Source organism: Pundamilia nyererei, unplaced genomic scaffold (assembly GCF_000239375.1).
Source record: "Pundamilia nyererei isolate P.nyererei 1_Seehausen unplaced genomic scaffold, PunNye1.0 scaffold00339, whole genome shotgun sequence".
Taxonomy (NCBI): Eukaryota; Metazoa; Chordata; class Actinopteri; order Cichliformes; family Cichlidae; genus Pundamilia; species Pundamilia nyererei.
Window position 1 is genome coordinate 98,337 of NW_005187740.1, and position 18,160 is coordinate 116,496.

The 18,160-nt window shown below is 39.0% G+C and overlaps 1 protein-coding gene across 1 annotated transcript; it reads left to right on the forward strand.

Moving 5' to 3' along the window:
* The first annotated feature begins 2,390 nt into the window (after positions 1-2,390).
* xdh (xanthine dehydrogenase) lies at positions 2,391-17,374 on the forward strand. Its single transcript, XM_013915648.1, has 34 exons — positions 2,391-2,489; positions 3,468-3,525; positions 6,644-6,740; positions 6,893-7,001; positions 7,607-7,733; positions 7,838-7,899; positions 8,159-8,239; positions 8,777-8,921; positions 9,036-9,128; positions 9,359-9,510; positions 10,366-10,459; positions 10,835-10,944; positions 11,059-11,243; positions 11,594-11,756; positions 11,840-11,929; positions 12,102-12,271; positions 12,356-12,482; positions 12,554-12,673; positions 13,153-13,249; positions 13,326-13,450; positions 13,547-13,680; positions 13,749-13,836; positions 13,948-14,034; positions 14,122-14,313; positions 14,396-14,541; positions 14,756-14,837; positions 14,935-15,030; positions 15,392-15,595; positions 15,698-15,750; positions 15,832-15,946; positions 16,143-16,208; positions 16,324-16,512; positions 16,600-16,767; positions 17,324-17,374. Exons 1-34 carry the CDS (start codon positions 2,391-2,393, stop codon positions 17,372-17,374), a joined length of 3,975 nt encoding a protein of 1,324 aa, XP_013771102.1.
* Positions 17,375-18,160: the final 786 nt, after the last annotated feature.

The following is an 18,160-nucleotide window of genomic DNA, read 5'->3' on the forward strand; positions in this document are numbered from 1 at the left end:
CTAGAATTCACTGGTACAGATTTCATGTTCAAATTCACGGTTGACTCAGCAACTGCCCGAGTCCTGTTGCAAAACCACAAGACCAATTGCTCATGGTTAGTATGAAGTGTTTGTGCTGAAACGCTGTGTTTGGTTTTGTGCATTACGACCAGACATCTCCACTTTGGTCTTGTCTGTCCAATAGACATTGTTCCAGAAGTCTTGTGGGTTGTTCAGATGCTACTTTGCAAACCTAAACTGTGTTTAAATTTTGGAAGGCAGCCCTTCCAAACCACCAGCTTTCCGTGTGTTTCACACACTACTTGTGCATTCTGGCTTAATTTTTGTTTAAAAAATAATAAAATGGTTCAGTATGTCATGTTTTGTAGTTCTGCTGAGGTTTTCTTTACCTAATTGAAAGACCTACTAAGTACATGTTCAAGTTCATGGTTGATTCATATCATGTTGTGAAAAACCTTATAATATAAAGAGAATTTAATTTGTTTTTGCCATAAGCGGACTGAGATGGAAAATGTGTTTTAGGAAACTTTCGGGTCGTACAAACACTAAATGCTTTCTGTTAGCAAATCAAACTAGAATGGCACAAATGGCATAAGAACTCATTCACTACTACTTTAAAAACGACTTTCACCGTTAATATTTGTTGGCTAACCTCATGTGAAGATTGTAGCCAGCGCCATTAAATATGATGTACCTCAGGGCTCAGTCATAGGCCCACTGTAACTGTGAATTTAAAAGTCAGTTGTTTATAGGCAAAACAGTTCTATTTGTCTCTTGTATAAACCTTAAAATCCTCCACAACAAACACATCCATGTACATGTGTAACAGAGAAGGCAAGGCAAGGCAAGTTTATTTGTATAGCACAATTCAACAACAAGGTGGTTCAAAGTGCTTTACAGAGACATTAGAAACAAAAACAAATAAAAAGCATGATTTAAAATTGATTAAAACAAGCAATCAAACAAACTAACTAATTTAACAAACAAACAAACAAACAAACAAACAAACAAAACAGTATATAAAATCGAAGCAGAATAATTGTGTGGAGTCTGGTTGAACTTTCATTTATCAGCATCTCCTGACTATAAGCGGGGGCCTTTGAGGCTACGGAGGGCAAATCAAATGGATTCACAGCTGGAATCCAGATCACATGAGTCTGTGAGTGATCTGATGTATGTGTGAGGAGAAAGCAGTCTATTCATTGTGCTGTGTTACAAAACTGCATGTTGGCTGACAGGTCTTGTGACATGAATAAATATTTCCGCTCTACAGTCTAATATAAACCATCTAATATTAATAATAATAATGATATAAAGTTTAAAATCACTGAATTAATTGTTTTACACTTTGAGCTGATGGCGATGTAGTGGATTTAAACTCTTTAAAATGAATAAACTCTTAAAAACTGGTGTTATGTTTAAAAAAAACTTTAACTTTAAGGAAATGTTTTCACTGTATTTGTTTCATTTTATACCTTTTACTTCTTTTTATTGTTTTGTCAGTACTGGTATTTATTGTTGAATTATATTCATACTACAAATTATAATTCTTTTCATTATTTATGTACATTTGAATTCTGAGTTTATTATGTATTTCATTTTTCCATTTGAGTATGTTAGTATGTTTTCATAGTCATCTGTTTTATATTTACTTTAATATCATCATTGTTTATTACATAGATCTTGTTGTTACATATTTTAAATTTGAATTTCTGGTTTTGTCTCTATTTCCACCTTTATTCAATCACAGTTTGTTTTCTGGCTGTGACCTTCAGTGGGGAGGACTTTGTTGTTGTTTCCAGTCATTGTTCATTAAAGCTGCTGATAAGCTGTGATTTACCATGATTTTCATGTGTATTTGATGTCAATAGATGTAGTTTGAGGGTTCTGTCAAATGCAAAGATAAATTTTCAGTCTTTATTTCAAGGTAAATAAAAACTGAGCAGGAAGCTGACCTGACAGACTGGAACTCGTGAGCTGCTGTGTCAGCTTGAAATTCGTATAATAGTTATCCAGTAACTAGTTTACAGCTATTACACAACTATTATACAGGACTGTGACCTTTGACCTCCAGGTATGCTCATAGCTGTGAATAATTGTTCAGAACAGGAACATCTGCAATGTTAGTTCTGCAGGTCATTCACACACGTTTATTTATTTTTTTAAGTGAGGGGAAAGAAGTTTCAGAATTTATCAGTTAATCCGCACATGACTGATCATGATTTAACCTTTGATTATTGAGCGCGATCGAAACATCTGAGGGATTGCTACGCTCCTGAACGCACCTTCAGGTTTTTGTGGGAGGAGAAGGGGGGCCGGACAGGACATGCCTCCCTCCAGATAACTGAGCCCACGAGGCCGGATCATTAAAGACCAGAAACACCAGCACCATGGAGAGGGCACAGGAGACCGGCAACATGGGGGACCGGACAGGAACCAAGACCCGGTCTGGGTCTGATGAACTCATCTTCTTTGTTAATGGGAAGAAGGTAAAAATATTCATCTTTTAGCTAATTCGTAGTGACTTTACTGTGATCTCAGTCTGCCTCTGTAACATTTATATCATGCTTAATCCATCTTAACGATAACAAAGACCATGAACACTTAATTATGTAAGAATTTAGACTGTGCTTCAAATTGCAGCTGAATCTCCTGATTTTTTTTATTGTAATCCAAGTAAATTGATTCTATTAATGTTATATTTTTTCACAAATAAAAGAACAAATGAGCAAAAAACTAGTAAAGTAATTAGAAAAAACAGAAGTTTGTTCAGCTGAATAAAAAGTTGGGATGAAAAACTGAAGTATTTCAGAATGTGGAACAAAATGTTGGTGAAAGCAAAACATTGATGACTTACAGGCGACACGGTGCATTAAAAACACATAATGACATTCAGTTTGCTTCTGATAAGTGAGACAAACACAAAAAAGCTGGTAAAATAAATCATAGTAAGCTGTGCATGTGTAGCTGATACTCAGTGAAAGCTTTAATGTTTGTGAGAGGGAGCAAAATGAAAGATTCATTCATCAAAATACAGGATTAATTCAAAATATTCAGAATGTTACATTGGTCAGTTATACTACGCTTTAGTATATTTTTAGTTTTAGTATATTTTTATTTACTAAAATCTAGACCAACATTTAATGTTTTATTTCTGATTCAGAATGTTCGATTAATGTAAATTAAGTTTATTTTGACTTTATAGCTGCAGCGTCCTCCTGGTAACTGACTGTTAGTTTGTTTCTGTAAATTTAAACTGGAAGGACATGAGCTGCACTCAGTTTACCTCAGCTGCCATCACTTTTCTGTCTCAGAGCAGTGAATAACTTGTTGATAATTAACTGTAAAACACTGATTTATATGTCCTGGTGTATTTTTCTGTGTATTTTTAGTCTTTTCATGTTGATTAAAATGTAGCTTTTGAGCTTCTTTGTACTCTGAAAGATTGATTTGTGTTTGTGCTGCAGATTGTTGAGAAGAACGCAGACCCTGAGATGACCCTGCTGACATATCTGCGGAGAAAATGTATGATCACACATAAAAACACACACACGTCTGTACAGTGTGTAGTATAATCTATAGAGTAACACATATAGTGTAGTAGTAGATAGACTTTGTCCTCAGTCAGTGGTTTTTTCAAGTTCAAGTTCAGCCTTGTTTTTTTCACTGTGCAGACGTTCCTGTTTATCTTTTTCTGTCACTGGTCACGTTTCCACCTTCAGCCTCGCGCACACTACATGAAGAAAAAGAGGAAGAACCCAAAGTAACAACCTAACCCAATAATGCAGCTGTTGATGTCTTTAATATGAATACAGAGGTTTAAATCAGTGGTGTTTTTAAGTGCTGGTTTGGTTTATTGTTTTTCTCATGATGAGCGGCTGCGGGGTCAGTGACTGTCTCTGCAATCAAACAGTCAAAGTCCAGCACTTTCCAGCATTTGGGATTTGTGCCAGAAAGCTTTCCTCTCTCATTTCCTGAGTGTTCATCTGTCATTTGTATTTCATAATTTATGAAATATTAAACTGTGACTGATGTTTCAGACTGCCCTCACAGCACAGCAGTATCTTTCGTGTCCCACTAGAGGAAACTGAATTCACAGGAACTATTAAATTGCCTTTAATAATAGTAAATAAAAGGAGCTAATTACAGGAAATGAAAGCAATCATACCAAAATTGTGCAGTATTGTTCACCATTAGATGTGTATACCACAAGTGTACAGTTTGTTACTAATGGGTATAAATATAAAAACATATTCCCAACTTTGATTTTTAGTTCAGTTTATTTAAATCTTATTTATATAGCACCAAATCAGAAGAGTCTCCTAAAGCCACTTTATGTTGGCTTTAGGTGACTAACAGAGATGGGCAGTAACGCATTACTGTAATCTGATTACTTTTTTCGAGTAACGAGTAAAGTAAGGGATTACTATTGCAAAAACGGTAATTAGATTACCGTTACTTTCCCGTAGGAACGCTGCGTTACTGCGTTACTAAAACCGTGATTTTTTGTGAGAATGTCTCACAACAGTGACGTAAGCGAGTGCGCCGTTAGTGACAACAGCTGTGTGCAGATCAACAATGGATCACATATCGATTGTGGGAGAGAGTATGAGCGTGCAGCGTGGAAGTACTGACCTTACTTTGAGTTTGATTCCATAAAAAGTGACAAAAACATTAGCGTCCATCGTGCGTGGGAAGAAAACGTCTTTTTACAGCGAAAAAACCCCTAAACTTCCAAGCAAGCACCGAGTGCGCGACGACGTAACGGGAAACTCACAGAGACACTGCCGTATCCTTCCACTGACCGCTGCACACCTGCACCAGGGTAAACCTCCGCCTACCGCAGTCCTGCTTTACAGGTGAAAATAGAGCAACGGGACCGCTGAGTCTTTGACTTTATTTATGTTCTGCTGTGTTTTACTTGCATCTATTTGAAAGAGTGAGTGTAAACACAAAAAAAATTTTATTTTATGAGCTGGAATGTGCAGAAAATAGGTTTAAATGTTAAACTAATTTATTCAAGTCAGGGAATGTTGCATATAATTAAAATTTTGCTTGATGCATAAAGTTAAAAGATTAAAACTGATGAAACAAGTTAAAAAAAGAGACGTTTCCATTTGATTACATTTTGTATGATGGATTATGGAGAAAAAGTAGAATTGGGCTGAAAGATCTATCACTTTATCACCTCTTCAGGTTGTAAATCGTGTTTTTAAAAAGTAACTAAGTAACTAAGTAATTAATTACTTTTGAAAATAAGTAATCAGTAAAGTAACGGGATTACTTTTTTGGGGAAGTAATCAGTAATTAGTTACTGATTACTTTTTTCAAGTAACTTGACCAACACTGGTGACTAAAGCCACCTAAAGCCAGAGAAATTAAACAGATTCAGAGCATCACACTTTTTAGGTGTTACAAAAAAAATTCCAAGAAATATTCCATCCACAGTTCGGAAGCTTCTTCTTGCAGTTTGTTGAATTACAGCTATTCACTGAGACTGCTATCTGCAATTTTCCGTTACAACAATATTCTTGTAAATGCTGTGGTTACAAGTTTACATTCATTATTATTCTATAAATGTTACAATGAGAGCAGCAACAACAGATTTCAGATTATTTAGAACCAAACTAACACCTATTTTTTCATTTGTATAGCACTTAGAATAACAAGTTATCCTGGATGCAAATTACCCAATAAAGGGTCTCTAGTGCCTTTTGAAGCACCTGAACCAATTACAGAGCAGCATTTTTAGTTCTATGAGAGTGATTAGAGATTTGTAAAAAAAACTGAAAACTGTGTTTGATCGGTCTCAAATTATTTACTGAAATGATTTCCATCATATAGTACCATAACAAATTCCCAAATCAATACAAATACAAAATTCCTCAGCCCTTTCAGCCTGACCTGGCCCTGGATGGAGACGATGATGAAGAAGGCCCTGCTAGCAAGCAGATGGCTTTGGAGCAACAATTATTCTCTGTAAAAATGCTTACAAATGTATGTCAAAGGTGTCCTAAAGCTCAGGAAAATGGGATGATGCTCTTGAACACAAGGTTATCTTTGGCACTTTTTTGAGAGTAATCCGTCGCCTAAAAGTAATCATTTATAGTTGTGTTGGTCTTTTCCTAAACCTCACAGAATAGTTTTTAATGTCTAACTCTAAGTGAGTTCAGTGTCTAAACCAAATAGCGTAATTTTAGTACACACCAGGATCAAAACACATTATACTCCTTATACTTGGAAGAACATCATTTTCCCTCTTATTGTGTATTTCGTTTGTATGTTCGTTCTTAAATTTCTTTAAAAGTGGTTTTAAAATGTCTTTTAAAGTCTTAAACTTGACCTGTTTATGGCTGCAGTAGCCTGCCCGTACTTGTATATATCTGTTTATATTCCACACAGAGACAAAATGAGTCGAGTATCATGTCGTATGAGAACATCTCATCTCAGTGACGTGTTCAGTAACAGTCAGAGTTGCTGATTCAGGTTTTACAGCCGGTCTCTGAGAGCATAACTGTACTCCGACACGCTTCATGACCACATCCAGTGATTTAGTGATTTCACAGTAAAAATGTGTGTGTGTGTGTGTGTGTGTGTGTGTGTGTGTGTGTGTGTGTGTGTGTGTGTGTGTGTGTGTGTTCAGTGGGTCTAACAGGAACCAAGCTGGGCTGTGCTGAGGGCGGCTGTGGAGCCTGCACTGTAATGCTGTCCAGATACCAAACACACACTAAGCAGCTGCTGTATCCTTACTCTGAATGTGTTTATACTTGCGTGTGTTTAAAATGTATGTTGTCGATCAGCTGCACTCATGTGCTCCATCCATAACAAACTGATTTCACAGCTGCTAAATAAAACATTTGAGAGCACGTGAACAGTCTTTAACTGCATCCAGTCATTACGCCATCAACGCCTGCCTGGCCCCTCTCTGCTCCCTGCACCTGGTGGCCGTGACGACTGTGGAGGGAATCGGCAGCGTGGCGAGGAAGTTGCACCCTGTCCAGGTTAGAAAAAACAACAAAAAAACAACACATACCTGAACACAAAGGAACATAAGGAACTTGTGTTTCTGCAACTGAAACAAAATGGATTCCATAAATCAAAAATGTAGGTTATTATCTCAAAATTGTTGAAAACATTAAGAGACAATGGCAGAAACAAGTTTCCATGGTAACATATTGCCTTAATGACCTGTATTAAAGAGGCATTTGTCTATGTTTGACCACCAGGTGGAAGAAATTTTACCTACCAGCTGGAAAATTACTGCATTACCTCCTTCTAACAAAGCATTTTTACTCAATTAATTATTTGTATATTTGTACAAAGTTACTAATGAAGCAACTTTTTCAGGTATTAAATTGTTTTTATTGCAAATATTTAAATGGACTTTAATATGACCTGTAGCAATGTGAAACTTTGCAGTTTTCTACTAGCTAGCTAAAACTAGTTTCCTTCCTAATGGAATTGCCGTTGAAGAAAACTGTTGAGGAACCATTACAATGTTTTCCTAAAGCTTTTTCCTGAGGCTTCAATTGCAGTAAATGCTTGTACATGTATTTACTTTTGTAAATATTTCCCCTAATGGGTGTTTTTTTTTTTCATCATTCAGGAACGAATTGCAAAGGCTCATGGCTCTCAGTGCGGTTTCTGCACGCCAGGTATCGTCATGTCCATGTACGCCCTGCTGAGGAACAATCCCACACCTAAGATGGCCGATATGGAGGAGGCTTTCCAAGGTCCTGCCAGAGACAGACTGACTTTTGCTGTTTATTGAATAGGGAAAGAAACTAGGTAGCAGTGATCAGACCTGATGTTTCAACACAAATTATCACATTTTCAGGAAATCTGTGTCGTTGTACTGGATACAGGCCAATACTGGAAGGATACAAGACTTTCACTGTGGTGAGAAGACACCCATGGAGAAGGTTTATTTTTGCCATTACTCTGTTGATGACAGTCTGTTTGTGTGTTTTCCACCAGGAGGGGGGGTGCTGTGGAGGGAGGGGGCAGAAAAATGGCTGCTGTATGAGTAATGTGAATGGAGCACAGAATGGTTCAGAGGAGCAAATCAATGTAAGTGATCTTCATTCTTGTTGTTAAAAACTATTGAACAGCCTGTTGAAGGTATTTGGATGTAAACTGCGTGTATGTTTTTACACAGGAAGCTACGTCTCTTTTTAACCCTGCAGAATTTGCACCCTTTGACCCGACGCAGGAAGTCATCTTTCCTCCTGAACTCATGGTAAATTCACACAAACCCAAGCACACAATCAAGCACAATCACGTTGGGGTAATTTTGGGAAAAAAACAAAGTACCTACTCTAGGTGTAGGAGCTTCTGAAAAAAATGCTAGGAGGTCGTGACATTGATGGGTTAAACCTAAAAAAACATCAACATCTACCATTTTCCATATGGACGTCTTTTCTTCTAAAGCACCTGTGTAAATGTAAAATGACATAATGGAAACAGAACAAAATTATCAGTATACAAGCAAACATAGAACCTTGATTTGATTTGAACATGAGGCCAAGATCCTGAGAAACAGATGGGTGCATCCAGGTGTAACAGGAAGTTAGTTCTTGAGCTCTGGCTGATTTGATCACTAAACAAAGGCAAGTGAAGCTTCAGAGGTGGCTGTGACACATCAAGCTACATTTCCATAAGCACCATGTGAGCTGTAGTTCCACAGTTTCCCTCCAGTCATTTGTTGTGCTATTGATATGTATAATGAACTGATTTCGCACATTGTGTTTGTCCCTCTCCTTCCACTTCCACCTAGACTCTCTCTAAAGATCGGAAGCCACATTCGCTGTGTTTCCATGGTGAGCGAATGACATGGCTGCAGCCTGACAGTCTGGATGAGTTTCTGAATCTGAAATGGAAACATCCAGATGCCCGTGTGGTGGTGGGAAACACCGAAGTTGGTCAGTCTGGTTCACTCAGATCATTCATTCACTCCTTCATTTCACAATTAGCACTCATTTACTCAGATAAATACTAACTTACTGACTCATTCACTCTTTCATTTATGCCTTCAGGTGTTGAAGTTAAGTTTAAGAACATGGTTTACCCAGTCATCCTAGCTCCAACCTTCATTCCTGAACTGAGCGCAGTGACTCACACTGAAAATGGTGAGTACAACTCACGTTGATACCACTGCTAAAAAACGTTTCCTTCTGATTGCAAATGAATGAATTAAATAAGAAAGTGGAAAGTAAATAAGAAAGCAAGCTGGTTCTTATCACTGAAGAGTAAGTGTTAAGAGAACATATCAGATTGTCTTCTAAATCAAAAAGGTTAAAGGTTGCTGTAGCTCAGCGATGGGAGAAGAAGCAGTGATGAGAAAATCTCTTTGTTTCAGGGATTGTGTTTGGTGCTGCATGCACTCTCAGCCACATGGCGGTGGTGCTGAGGCAGGCAGTGGAAAGTCTTCCTCCTCATAAGACTGAGGTGTTCCTCGCTGTCCTGGAGCAGCTGCGCTGGTTTGCTGGAGTGCAGATTCGTAATGTAGCGGTGAGTTACCTGGACCGACTGGTACAAAAGTTGTTTGATTCTAGGACACTAGACCTTTTCCAAGACACAAGTGGGTACTTTGGTGGGGTAAATTTAGGTTCTATGTTATAATGGACCTTTTTGAAGAGATACCCAGTGTGCCTAGGCATGAGGGGCCAATGGAGAGTGTAACATCACCAATCAATACACAGAGACAGCAGAAAATGTCAATAATTTCAAAGTTAATTGACATTTTCAATGATACTCTGGTCCAATGACAATTAAGGTTTAGCTTTGCGGGGTTGGGGATTATGGAGTGTTTCAAACAATTATATAATTTCTATGATAGTACAGGAGGTGTGTGAAAACAAGACAGTACTTTAGGGGGCAAGAGAGTGGGAACATCCCAATATATGCAGGTTTCATGGGGGAGTTTAGGGTACATACAGAGAGGTAGTAAGAGGTTTGTGGTTGATGCCCTGTAAGACAAAACATTTCTTCTCTGACATACACCAAGTTAGTGGGAAGTTTCATTCGTCTTGGATGTGGCAAAATATACAGAGCAATTTGCATTCAGTTGGATTTGGACCTTTCCAAGGAAATACCCACTGTAGCATAGTAGAAATATACCAGTAAATACACAGAGCTATTTTGTTGTTCACAAGCCCTCAATGACTGGGTATAGAGTAAATTTAGAAGCAAATTTAATCCAGTATGATTTTGAAAAAGGAGTTTTGCTCAACAATAGCTACTGAACCATGCCTATAAGTTTAAAGAACACCTTACGTCATAAAAACATTACTGTGATATAAAAAGTTGAGACTGTCTTGTTTTCTGTGACATTGTGATAAGATGTGATTGTGTCGCGTTTTTCAGGCTGTCGGTGGAAACATCATGACAGCCAGCCCCATATCGGACCTGAACCCGGTCTTTATGGCAGCCGGCTGCAAGCTCACTCTGGTGGACAAAGGTAACAGCACACACTTTTATTCTGGTTGACATAAGGTGCTGATAAAAATTCAAACTAAACTATCCATTCAAGGTAAACCTCCAGAAAAAACATCAGACAAACCTCATTCAGAGCCTGCCTGAGAATCTGCCTGATTTTAGGTTTTTCTTCAGTCTCACAGTGATCAGGTGTCTGATCATCTATCATGTGCCAGGCGCTGCTCACAGGAAATTCAGCTGTTTCCTGGTTACATTTCTCTAAGCTGTAGTTTACGTGTTCATAATAATAACTGTATAAATGTTTGAATAAGAATTACCATTGACAACCAGCTGTTCTTGTGGCTTCCATGTGTTTTGTCTTGTTGACCCTCGCTTTTGACCTCTGACTGTCCTTCAGATGGAAGCCGTGAGGTTCAGATGGATGATGGGTTCTTCACAGGTTACAGGAGGACAGCTCTGCGACCTCAGCAGATCCTACTCTCAATTCATATCCCATACAGCAAAAAGGTCGAAGCAGTTTTGTTGATGCAATTACTTCCTGTTACATTTAAACCCCTCCAACCATTTCCTGTGACCACCTCATGTGTTCTGTCAGTCAGCGACTTTGTTTTCTACCTGCAGACTCAGTTTGTGTCTGCCTACAAACAATCCCCTCGCCGTGAGGATGACATCAGTATCGTCACAGCAGCGATGAGCGTCACCTTCACCCCTGGGACCGATGTTGTTGAGAACCTGAGGCTGAGTTTTGGTGGCATGGCACCGACCACAGTACTGGCTAAGAAGACGGCAAACAGACTGATTGGAAGGTAAGAAGGAGTCAAAGGAAAGAAAGATAAAAATAGAGAAGGGAGGAAGGAAGGAATGGAAGAAAATGGAAATAAGTATACAGGGAAGGAATCAAGAAATTGTCAAAAGAAGTGATGATTTAAGAAGAAAGAAAGGAAGGTAGCAGGAATTATGGGAGGAAGGAAAAATATGAAAGGATGTAAGCACATAGGATGAATGAAAGAAAGTCATTAAGCATTAAAGAAGGGAGGAAGTAAAAAAGGGACGAAGGTCAGGATGAACAAAAAGGAAAGGAAAAGAAAGGAAAGTAACAAAGAAGAAAAATAAGAAGGAAGGATAGAAGGCTGTAAGAATGTTTGGTATCGTACAGGCCGTGGGGAGAGGAGCTTCTAGAGGAGGCTTGCAACTCAATGGCTGAGGAGATGAGCCTGGATCCGTCTGTGCCGGGTGGCATGGTGACATACCGAAGAACTTTAACTCTGAGCCTCTTCTACAAGTTCTACCTGACAGTGCTGCAGAAGCTCCGACTGCAGGTCTGTCTGTTTCCCATCATCAGATTTAAACAACAATTGTCATGTGATTGTTTTTAACAGCATCTCATTGGTCCATCTCTCAGGGGCTAAAGGTGGCCGAGGTCACCTCCGATTGTCTGAGTGCGACTGAAGTGTACCATCCAGAGACGCCATCCAGCGTTCAGATCTACCAGGTACAACAAAGTGTTTTATGTTATTCTTAAATGAATGTCTACAAAATATTTTTCAATTTTCTATGAAATTTCAGAGTTTAATTAAAGTAAATATTTATACATATATAATCTCTGGAAATGTAACAGATTGAGATTTATTGTCCATGTATGTATTTCGAATCTCCTCTTGTAGGCCGTGGCAAAGGGGCAGAACCAGGATGATGTAGTGGGCCGTCCCATAATGCACCTGTCGGCCATGAAGCAGGCGACAGGTGAGGCGGTTTACTGCGATGACGTGCCGCTGTACAAGAACGAGCTCTACCTGTCACTCATCACCAGCAGCAAGGCCCACGCTCGAATATTGTAAGACACCTGTAGAAAACACCCCTGTACTACACTCACCTGTCCAACAGATATATGTCATGTGTAACCAGTTATGTGTTACAGGTCTATAGACACGTCAGGTGCTGAGCGTTGCCCTGGTGTCGTCTGCTTCCTGTTTGCTGATGACATCCCCGGCAGTAACACCGCCGGATCTCTCAAATTTGATGAGACTGTCCTTGCTGACGGCGAGGTTTGTTTTCTTCCAACCAATCATCAGGCTTTGTAGGGTTGAGGTTGATATCTCGTCTGTCCTGTGTGCAGGTGACTTGTGTGGGTCATATCATTGGTGCTGTGGTGGCCAAAACTCAGCTTCAAGCTCAGAGAGCCGCCAAAGCCGTGAGGATCGAGTATGAAGAGCGGCAGCCTGTCATAACCATACAGGTGAGAGCTGACACACCTGAGCTGCTATTGACCAATCATTGATGATCTTTGATGGTTATGTATCCAGAGTGAATGCTGATGTAACATTTTAAACATGTCGATGTAATTTGACACAAAAATAAATCTGCTACCATCTTAATTTCTCAATGTAAATTTACATTTAAAGAAAAAATTAAATTAAATGTAACTTAAATTTACATTATAAAATAAATTTGCACTTACAGTTAACATTGTTGAATTTTTAACCATTTCATTCTATTCTATGTATTTCAAGAATTTCTAGCTTCACTTTTTAAAGCATTTTCTGTTGTGTAGAATAGAATCTACCTCTAGAATATGTACCTATCTTTTTTATTGCATAAAGTCCAGTAAAATGTTGTAACTTTGTGTTTTTCTAGCAGCTGAGAACCATAAAATAATATTATTTAAATTTTGACTTTTATGCTTAAAATAAAATGTTGTGTTGGTTTGATTGACAGGAGGCCATTGCTACCCAGTCCTTCTATCAGCCAATCAGAACCATACAAAAGGGGGATTTGGAGTTAGGGTTTAAACATGCTGACCACATCCTGGAGGGTAGGACTGTCTCTGTGACTCTATGTGACTCCTCACTTTTCCAGCTGGCATTAATTTTTGATTTGCTGTCTGTCAGGTGAGATGCACATCGGTGGTCAGGAGCATTTCTACTTGGAGACAAATGTTACTCTGGCTGTTCCCCGAGGAGAGGATGGAGAGATGGAGCTCTTTGTTTCCACCCAGGCACCCACCCATACACAGGTAACTCCAATGCTCCAAAACACAGGTAACAACAGCATAAAAACACACACAAAATAAGATGTAATAAATTAACCTATAAGTGTGTCTCTGATTCAGTCTCTGGTGGCAATGGCATTGGGTGTCCCTGCAAACAGGGTGGTGGTCCGCGTGAAGAGGATGGGCGGAGGTTTTGGAGGAAAAGAATCGCGGACCACTTTGCTATCCACTGTGGTTGCTGTGGCAGCAAATAAGTAAGTCCATCAATTTTTAAAACCTCAAGAATCTAACATTGGTAAGAATCTGGCTTTCTGTGCTTCAGACTGAAGAGGCCTGTCAGGTGTATGTTGGACAGAGACGAGGACATGCTAATTACTGGAGGAAGACATCCCTTCTATGGTAAATATAAGGTATGAGGAATAGTACTACTATCAGTGTTGGTAATAGCAGCAGCTATGATACTTATGGCAGTAATTTTAATTTTTGAAGGTAATTTTACTGATCCTTTTCTCTTGCTGCAGGTTGGGTTTTTAAACAGTGGGAGAGTTGTTGCCCTGGATGTGACGTACTATGGTAATGCTGGAAACTCCATGGATCTCTCTCAGGCAGTGAGTATTATTATGAACCACAGACCTTATTCATCTAATTACATGCTATGCTGATAACACCCTAAAGTTAGCTGTGTATTCAAAAAGATTGTGGAGCGAGCTCTGTTTCACATGGAGAACTCATATAGAGTGCCAAATATACGTGGCCGAGGTTTCCTGTGCCGCACCAACCTGCCATCCAACACCGCTTTCAGAGGCTTTGGAGGGCCACAGGGTATGATGGTGGCAGAGAGCTGGATGACCGATGTGGCTCAGAGTCTGGGGAAGTCGCCTGAGGAGGTTGGTGGATAACTGAAGTTGGATAAACAACTAAGTCTAGTTAATGAATGGCAGTCCAGTCAGTGTCTCCATCCTCCTGTAGGTTCGGCGGTTGAACTTGTATATGAAAGGTGATTCAACTCCATTTAATCAAGTCCTGGACCAGATCACCTTAGACCGCTGCTGGGATGAATGCATGTCACGCTCTGGATACCAGCAACGTCGAATTGCCATTGACCTCTACAACAGGTAAGAGAAAGTTATTTAGACCAAAATTTCAGTACTTTTGAGTGGATAAGAACAAGTTTCGAAGCAATTTTAGCAACGCAAGAGGTAATAATTATCCAGTCTGCATAACTTCTAAAAATGTACTTTGTGGGATGAGACGCAAAAAGGTTTGAGAAAAGAAATAAAAACATGAAACTTACTTTTTCAAAATGATCATTTTCTGTTTTCTGGGCAGACAGAACCGATGGACCAAACGGGGAATTGCTGTTGTTCCTACCAAATTTGGCATCAGCTTCACTGCACTTTTCCTAAACCAGGTCTGATACACAAACAAACAAATATTTTAAGTTTAAACAGTTCCTATTATTCTTTTATTGTGAGCAGCCTTGATTGGTTGTTTTGATTTGTCTTCAGGCTGGAGCTCTGGTTCATATCTACACAGATGGCTCAGTGTTGTTGACTCATGGAGGGACTGAAATGGGACAAGGACTTCACACCAAGATGGTTCAGGTAAAGGACTCCACTCATCTATTTAAAATCCACATATTTATTTCAAACATCACATTGGATGTTTGAAATAAATGTAATCTCTCTCTCCTGACCTTTGGTGGCATCACACAGAAATATTTATTACCAATTCTTCCTCATAGATAAGGACACTAAACATTAAATAGCCTCTAAAAACTTCCTTTGGAGTATCAAATGTTGCCGCTTTTATTAATTTTCTCAAGCACTTTAAAAATTTTTTATTTTAAATACCTACGTATGGTCTTTATAAAAACAGCATACAGTTTTTACACTACTGCAATTTAGTGAGAAGCTGTTCAGCCATTCAGAAGCATTCAGAACTGTCTTCGCTGTGTGTTTTCAGGTTGCCAGCAGAGTTCTGGGTATCCCCTCCTCAAAGATCCACATATCAGAGACCAGCACCAACACAGTTCCCAACACCAGTGCAACCGCTGCCTCTGCATCCTCAGACCTCAATGGTGCTGCCTTGAAGAATGCCTGCGAGATCCTGCTGAAACGTCTTGAGCCATTCAAGGCCAAGAATCCTAATGGAACGTGGGAGGACTGGGTAAACAGGGCTAAATTTGTCATAGTACTTTTTTGGGGGGGTTTATTCCCATTAAATATTCATCTTTTAACTGTACTTGGTGTATTTGTGTCTGTTTACCAGGTGAAAGCAGCTTACTTTGACAGAGTCAGCCTCAGTGCAAATGGTTTTTATAAGTGAGTTCACCAAATGAATCATTGATTAACTTCATATTACAACAAAATGAAAGGTTTCACTGTTTCCCGCTTTCTTATCAGGACTCCAAATATTGGTTATGACTTTGAAACAAACTCAGGCAGAGCCTTCAGCTATTTCTCCTACGGAGTGGCCTGTTCAGAGGTGGAGATAGACTGTTTGACCGGATCACATAAGGTCTGCACCAAGTACAGCTACATTTATCTGAGTTCAAACTCTTGAATCAAATGTTTAAAACGTTTTAAGGAACTCTGACGGATTTTATCACCTCTGTCAATCTGATTAAGGTGTTTAACACCACATTTTTTTCAGTTTTTCAATTTTACTGGTAAATTCTGACTTGAGATATTTTCATGACGTATTTGTCTTACAGAACTTGAGTACCACCATAGTGATGGATGTTGGCAACAGTCTCAACCCAGCTATAGATATCGGGCAGGTGAGATATTCAAGTATTATTCATACATAAAGACAACTGATGGATCAATGAACCAATAAAAGAAACAAAAACCACATTTTTATGGTACTGATTCGTTCCTCATGTCTACATTTAGGTTGAGGGAGCATTCATGCAGGGTCTGGGTCTCTTCACCCTGGAAGAGCTTCATTATTCACCCCAGGGAGTCCTCCTCACTCGGGGTCCTGGTTCTTATAAAATCCCTGCCTTCGGTGACATTCCTACCCAGCTTACGGTCTCATTGCTTCGTGATGCTCCTAATTACAAGGCCATCTTTGCCTCCAAGGTAAGAAATCTGGTAATGCTCAAGACAGTTTAAAAACTGATGATCCTGGATCTAATGGACTTATACTTTTTGTTTTTCCTTTCCCAGGCTGTAGGTGAGCCTCCTCTCTTCTTGGCATCTTCAGTTTTTTATGCCATCAAAGATGCCATCAGTGCTGCACGGGCAGAGTCAGGGATTACCGGGCCATTTAGATTGGACAGCCCTGCTTCTGCCGAGAGGATCCGCAATGCCTGCAGTGACCGCTTCACTAAACTGGTATGAAAATCTTGTGAAAGATCTGGCTTGACAAATCAGGCATAAAAGTTTACACTCAGTACATAAAAATGAGAGTAACTACATCGTTCATGTTCTCATTGCAGCATAACTCCAACTTTTAACAAAATACATTTTGTGATGTTCAAGTTTCCATTAGCTTTTATTGTTAGCTTTTATGCCGACGACGGCATCCTGTCCATGAAAAGGTTTAGTGAGAATCAGGTCTTGTTACAGCTCTGGATTAACAGTTTTAATTCTTTTCTGCCCAGCTGACTCAAACTGCACTGTTGTCAGATTTGAAGAGATAGAATCCAGATAAACATGCAAAGAAAAAATTTAAAAAATCAAAAAATCAAAAGTATTTCAGCTTTGTGGGTATAAAAAAGAACGGATGAAACAAATGACAACATTTAGGTTTTACATTGTGAGATGGTTAAATCTTTTTCATGTCTTTAAAGGAGAAATTGAAAATATGCAGAAAGGTCATTTGGATAAAAGAAACTGAGAGACCTAAAACTGTTTATATTTGAACTTACCAGCTGTTTTTCTATTGCAGTGTCCTCTGGCTGAAGCAGGAACCTTTATCCCCTGGTCTGTTCAGGTGTAGGACGCTCCACTGATGATCAATCAAAAAACCTCAAGAACACGTTAAGCCACGTTTAGCCTTGTTACCAGAAAAGCTCCTGAAGGACCAAATATTACCCAATTATGATAGGATTAGAATATTAGGATATCCTGGTGCTACTCTAATCATTGTCTACTGATACAGCATTAATAGGAAAGAATTCAATATTTTTTGTTACACTTTCACTTTAATATTTCAGTTGTAATTTTGTAAACTCGGTATTAATCAAAGGGGACCTTTTCTGCATTTTCTGTTGCAGAGTATATATAATATTGCAGTGTTACAGAGCTAACGTTAGGTCATTATACAGACAAAGCACAGCTCATAGCCAAGAGCTGCTGCACTTCTCCAGCCTTTCATGAGCTGTCCAGTTATTAGAATGTGAGCTTTTCTGTGGGACGGTTGTTAAAAAAGGTTTAGATAACCACCGTGACCTAATTTCCTATTGATTTGGAAAGTCCTGTTGTCAAGCCTCAACATTTTGACCACTATAGTCTTTTTTCAAGCCAGAAGTGACCATATTTGGAACAAGAGGGAGAGCTGTACATACACAGATATCTGCTTATAGGTGCTAAATAATGCAATAAAAGTCCTGCAATTAGCAGTTAGCCAAAGAGGTCACACATTGAATAATGCAAACTTTAAGCCTCTGTTAAATTTAAACAGGCTAAAAACATGTTTATTTCAATTATAAAGCTGGACATTTTAACATAGGAGTTTATTGGGACTGACTCACTTTTAGAGCCTCACAGGCACATTAGGGGAACT

What these genes read in the sequence shown, in the direction of transcription:
- xdh (XM_013915648.1), top strand. Translation starts at nt 2,391, where the DNA reads ATGGAGAGGGCACAGGAGACCGGCAACATGGGGGACCGGACAGGAACC. An exon ending in ATATCCCATACAGCAAAAAG is followed by an intron (nt 10,945 to 11,058) that starts GTCGAAGCAGTT and finishes TTCTACCTGCAG; the next exon opens with ACTCAGTTTGTGTCTGCCTA. An exon ending in TGCAGAAGCTCCGACTGCAG is followed by an intron (nt 11,757 to 11,839) that starts GTCTGTCTGTTT and finishes TCCATCTCTCAG; the next exon opens with GGGCTAAAGGTGGCCGAGGT.